Source organism: Coregonus lavaretus (genome assembly GCF_964263955.1).
Source record: "Coregonus lavaretus genome assembly, chromosome: 17".
Lineage (NCBI taxonomy): Eukaryota > Metazoa > Chordata > Actinopteri > Salmoniformes > Salmonidae > Coregonus > Coregonus lavaretus.
The window spans coordinates 26,294,156-26,299,827 of NC_140004.1; the positions used below are offsets into that span (position 1 = coordinate 26,294,156).

The following is a 5,672-nucleotide window of genomic DNA, read 5'->3' on the forward strand; positions in this document are numbered from 1 at the left end:
GACCGCAGAGTGAAGGAAAAGCAGCCAACAAGTGCTCAGCATATGTGGGAACTCCTTCAAGACTGTTGGAAAAGCATTTCAGGTGAAAATGGTTGAGAAAATGCCACGAGTGTGCAAAGCTGTCATCAAGGCAAAGGGTGTCCATTTGAAGAATCTCAAATATAAAATATATTTTGATTTGTTTAACACTTTTTTGGTTACAACATGATTCCATATGTGTTATTTCATAGTTTTGATGTCTTCACTATTATTCTACAAAATAAAGAAAAACCCTTGAACGAACAGGTGTGTCCAACCTTTTGACTGGTACTGTATATACAGTGGGGAGAACAAGTATTTGATACACTGCCGATTTTGCAGGTTTTCCTACTTACAAAGCATGTAGAGGTCTGTAATTTTTATCATAGGTACACTTCAACTGTGAGAGACGGAATCTAAAACAAAAATCCAGAAAATCACATTGTATGATTTTTAAGTAATTCATTTGCATTTTATTGCATGACATAAGTATTTGATACATCAGAAAAGCAGAACTTAATATTTGGTACAGAAACCTTTGTTTGCAATTACAGAGATCAAATGTTTCCTGTAGGTCTTGACCAGCTTTGCACACACTGCAGCAGGGATTTTGGCCCACTCCTCCATACAGACCTTCTCCAGATCCTTCAGGTTTCGGGGCTGTCGCTGGGCAATACGGACTTTCAGCTCCCTCCAAAGATTTTCTATTGGGTTCAGGTCTGGAGACTGGCTAGGCCACTCCAGGACCTTGAGATGCTTCTTACGGAGCCACTCCTTAGTTGCCCTGGCTGTGTGTTTTGGGTCGTTGTCATGCTGGAAGACCCAGCCACGACCCATCTTCAATGCTCTTACTGAGGGAAGGAGGTTGTTGGCCAAGATCTCGCGATACATGGCCCCATCCATCCTCCCCTCAATACGGTGCAGTCGTCTTGTCCCCTTTGCAGAAAAGCATCCCCAAAGAATGATGTTTCCACCTCCATGCTTCACGGTTGGGATGGTGTTCTTGGGGTTGTACTCATCCTTCTTCTTCCTCCAAACACGGCGAGTGGAGTTTAGACCAGAAAGCTCTATTTTTGTCTCATCAGACCACATGACCTTCTCCCATTCCTCCTCTGGATCATCCAGATGGTCATTGGCAAACTTCAGACGGGTCTGGACATGCGCTGGCTTGAGCAGGGGGACATTGCGTGCGCTGCAGGATTTTAATCCATGACGGCGTAGTGTGTTACTAATGGTTTTCTTTGAGACTGTGGTCCCAGCTCTCTTCAGGTCATTGACAAGGTCCTGCCGTGCAGTTCTGGGCTGATCCCTCACCTTCCTCATGATCATTGATGCCCCACGAGGTGAGATCTTGCATGGAGCCCCAGACCGAGGGTGATTGACCGTCATCTTGAACTTCTTCCATTTTCTAATAATTGCGCCAACAGTTGTTGCCTTCTCACCAAGCTGCTTGCCTATTGTCCTGTAGCCCATCCCAGCCTTGTGCAGGTCTACAATTTTATCCCTGATGTCCTTACACAGCTCTCTGGTCTTGGCCATTGTGGAGAGGTTGGAGTCTGTTTGATTGAGTGTGTGGACAGGTGTCTTTTATACAGGTAAAGAGTTCAAACAGGTGCAGTTAATACAGGTAATGAGTGGAGAACAGGACGGCTTCTTAAAGAAAAACTAACAGGTCTGTGAGAGCCGGAATTCTTACTGGTTGGTAGGTGATCAAATACTTATGTCATGCAATAAAATGCAAGTTAATTACTTAAAAATCATACATTGTGATTTTCTGGATTTTTGTTTTAGATTCCGTCTCTCACAGTTGAAGTGTACCTATGATAAAAATGACAGACCTCTACATGCTTTGTAAGTAGGAAAACCTGCAAAATAGGCAGTGTATCAAATACTTGTTCTCCCCACTGTATATATATATATATATGTCTCCTGAGTGGCGCAGTGGTCTAAAACACTGCATTGCAGTGCTAACTGTGCCACTAGAGATCCTGGTTCGAATCCAGGCTCTGTCGCAGCCGGCCGCGACCGGGAGACTCATGGGCGGCGCACAATTGGCCCAGCGTCGTCCAGGGTAGGTGAGGGAATGGCCGGCAGGGATGTAGCTCAGTTGATAGAGCATGGCGTTTGCAACGCCAGGGTTGTGGGTTCGATTCCCACGGGGGGCCAGTATAAAAAAAAAAAAATGTATTCACTAACTGTAAGTCGCTCTGGATAAGAGCGTCTGCTAAATAATGTAAATGTATATATAATTCATTTTTTTCTCTCTCGCATAGCTCATTAGTACACCCTTTTGGTTGAATATATATTTTTTCAACCACAAGGGTGTACTAATGAGCTATGCGAGATAGAAAAAAATGAATCATGATAGAGGACTACTGAAATTATATTATTTCAGTGTAGATAAGGTAAGGGCAGGTTAAAAAAAAACATGACAGCCAGACAATCCAGTGTATGAATCAAAAGGATTTGCATATGAATGGGGTGGAAATTAGCCGACTTCGTGATCTGTAAGGTAAGTAACTTTAATATGTCAAGCAGATTACACGTTTTATTTGCCATTTCCAAAACGTAGCAACGGTTAAGACATGGATTTCATGTTGTAATGTTAACAAGGTACCCAAAAGTAGTTCAAAGTAATGTTTTCATTTTATTAGCTAAATAAAACTTGTTTAAACAGCAAAATTGTCACGGAAATCAGCCTTGTTTGCATAGCGATGATGAAAAGAACTTCATTTAGGCTGTAATGATCTCCAAAATTCCAATCATTAGGTCATCATTAGGACACTTTTTAGTTTATCGAATCCCATTGTGACATAGAGCGGGACACTTTTTGGCCGGGGGACATTATTTGGCATGACAGGCCCCCCAAAGTTTTGAGTGGGGGTTGGAATCACCAGGAATTCAGCCCCAAAACGAAACAAAACAAATTAGGAAGTATGTTCCCAAGTATTCCCACAAATTAAAAAAATTGACATATGTGATCATGTCTCAATGTAATCAATGTATGAAATGAATGTTATTTTCAAATACAATCGCTTTTTGGGCTAGGTTGTGGAGAATTTGCAGTGTACAAATTATAATTAATTAATTTCCGGCCCCCGACCATTCGCTCCGACAAAAATAAGCCTGCAGCTGGATGTAGTTGCCTACCCCTGGTGTAATGTTAACAAACTTAACAGCAGCCTAAATCTTTTTTGGAGTGCACATGTGAAATTGCAATTCAACATGTGAAAGTTAGATTTTCACATGTTAAAGTGTTTCACATGTTTAACTTTAAATTCGATTTTCACATGATAAAAAAAAGATGTTCTCCTCACGTGAAAAGGTGCTGTTAACATGTGAACATACTGTATGTAAATAACATACTGTAAATGTAATACAGTAAAAAACGTGAAAAAAAAAATGTCACTTTTTTTTCAAGGGATATTTTTCCCATGGCATATTGTAACATTTAATTCAAAATGAGATATTTTCAGACATGTTCATGGTTATATATTTTGTCAAATCTTTATTTAATATGCATTTGAATAGGAAATTAATACAGGTTTTTAAAAAATAAGTCATTTGTTACCTTGATCAAGAGGGATTTAGAACAATGTGTAATTATACATACTGTGAGTATTTATTACAATTCATAGAAAATATTGGCCAAAATATTATATATTTTGCATGATACCAGTATTTACAAGTATATTTCAAGCTGGAAATGTTATTCAATTGCAAATTGCATTTACAGTATGTTGTATTCCCATTACTGTTCAAGGACATTGTCCTCTCTATCCAGGCAAGTCATCTCATGGCCCTCCTCTCCTTTGTCCTCTGTCTGAGGGGTCCTCTCAGGCTGTGAGTGAAAGTTACGCTTCAGTTCTTTATTTCCTTGCCAGATGCAGATGATAGGATAGATGCAGCTGTTTAAGACTGACAGGGCAGTGGCTGGGGACAATGTGTATCTGAACCATCTGTTGTCTGTCCCCACTGTGACTTGTAGCATAGAGAGACAGAGGACAGGAGCCCAGCATAGGAAATGGGCAATAGTCACAGGTCGAATAACCAATGACCTCACTTGATTGTTTCCCCTACTGTTCATGCAGCAACAGCTGACACATGTCACACCCAAAGGGAGCAGCAGCCCGAAAAGTAAGCGACAGATCACCACAGCCATCATTCTCTCCTTACCCTCTTTAGAGATCTGAGATTGTTCAGTATAATCATAGTTGTCAAGGCAGACGTATCCATCAGCAGTGTACTGAACCTCCCTGGACAGTAAAGAGGGGGCGCTCAGTATGGCCCCAATGAACAAGGACAGCAGAACCACGCTGCTGGACATGTGGTGTTCAAAACATCTGGGGACACACCAGCGCACATTCCAGAAAGTGATCATTACTGAGGCAGAGAACATGTTCATAAACATCACGTAGGACCCCAGCTTGCAGACAACCTTCCCAAATGTCCAGGAGAAGTAGTTCCAGGCACTGATCAGGTAAAGTGGGGTGAAGAGGCAGAAGATGAGGTGGGTGGTAGCCAGGCCAAGGATCAACATCCGTCGACTCAGCTTCTTCTTGGACCTGTATTTCCAGACACTCATGAAGATGACAGCAGAGTTGAGCAGTAGACCCAGTAGAAGGTTGGCTGAGTAGACCGACACATACATAAATCTAAAGCCAGTCCTCATCTGATACATCTCATAGATGACTGGGGACTGAGATGGTAACACCACTAAATCATTGTAGTCATCATAGTCAGATGTGTTGATTGAGGCAACCATGATTTCAGTAGTTTTTTACCCTAAGAAAAAAGGAATGCAATGCTTGTCAGAACAGGTCCTGTCTGCAATGACTGCATCTTAATGCTAACTAAAAGAACATGAAATGCTCCTTCATTCCAGTTGATCAGTAAATAATGTTTATGTTGCTAGATATAAAATAAAAACATGCAGATTGTCCATGTTGTACTTGACCACTGCAACTTTTCTTAAGACTGGATATATTCAACACAACACATAAATCAACAAAATGCTAAGTTTAAGTGAATGTTATGCTAATTGAAAAGCCATTCCGTCAAACAAGTTGTTTGTAGCCTAAGAGTGGCAATAGCAATGGTCCTAATGTCTGGAAGTTAACAGCTTCCAGTTCAGAAGTGTTGCTGATACTGTATGGTCTAAGATAAGAGTTTAAAGGAACACAAGACGAACACATGCTGTTGGTGTAAAGATTCCCACCAAAGTTAACCTTACCTTAGTGAACAGATGCAGAATATTCCGTAGAGAAAAAGTGCAGCTTCCCAAAAAGTATTCAAGTGATGTTATCACTGATCCCTTTATGCAACATTAAAAAAAACAATACTCCACAGGAAGGAATGCGGAACTGATTACATAAGGCGGGCCATTTCACTAACAGAGTCCCTTTGCGTCCCTTTGATATTTTAAATAGAAATTGAGCACCAATATTTAATTTTAAAAGCCTGTTATATTAAATGAAGTGCCTTTTAATATAAACCACATAGAGAACTCAATAAGTCAGATTTGTTTTATGAATAAAGACTTGGTAAAGTGCTCAAATTCAGCATTTTGACATGTCCCTCCGTGCTTCTAGGAAGATTTTACCCTACTTAACCAACATTTCTCCAAGTTTTCACCATCATTGTAAAGCCCTAGT

At 40.7% G+C, this 5,672-nt stretch overlaps 1 protein-coding gene across 1 annotated transcript; it reads right to left on the reverse strand.

Annotated features, from left to right (window-relative positions):
• Positions 1–2,525: 2,525 nt before the first annotated feature.
• LOC311144502 (chemerin-like receptor 1) lies at positions 2,526–5,362 on the reverse strand. The gene is made up of 2 exons (XM_084180528.1): positions 5,252–5,362; positions 2,526–4,803 (listed from the first exon to the last, which is right to left on the reverse strand). Exon 2 carries the CDS (start codon positions 4,781–4,783, stop codon positions 3,770–3,772), a length of 1,014 nt encoding a protein of 337 aa, XP_084036654.1. The 5' UTR covers positions 4,784–4,803; positions 5,252–5,362; the 3' UTR covers positions 2,526–3,769.
• Positions 5,363–5,672: the final 310 nt, after the last annotated feature.

What these genes read in the sequence shown, in the direction of transcription:
- LOC311144502 (XM_084180528.1), bottom strand. Translation starts at nt 4,783, where the DNA reads ATGGTTGCCTCAATCAACACATCTGACTATGATGACTACAATGATTTA.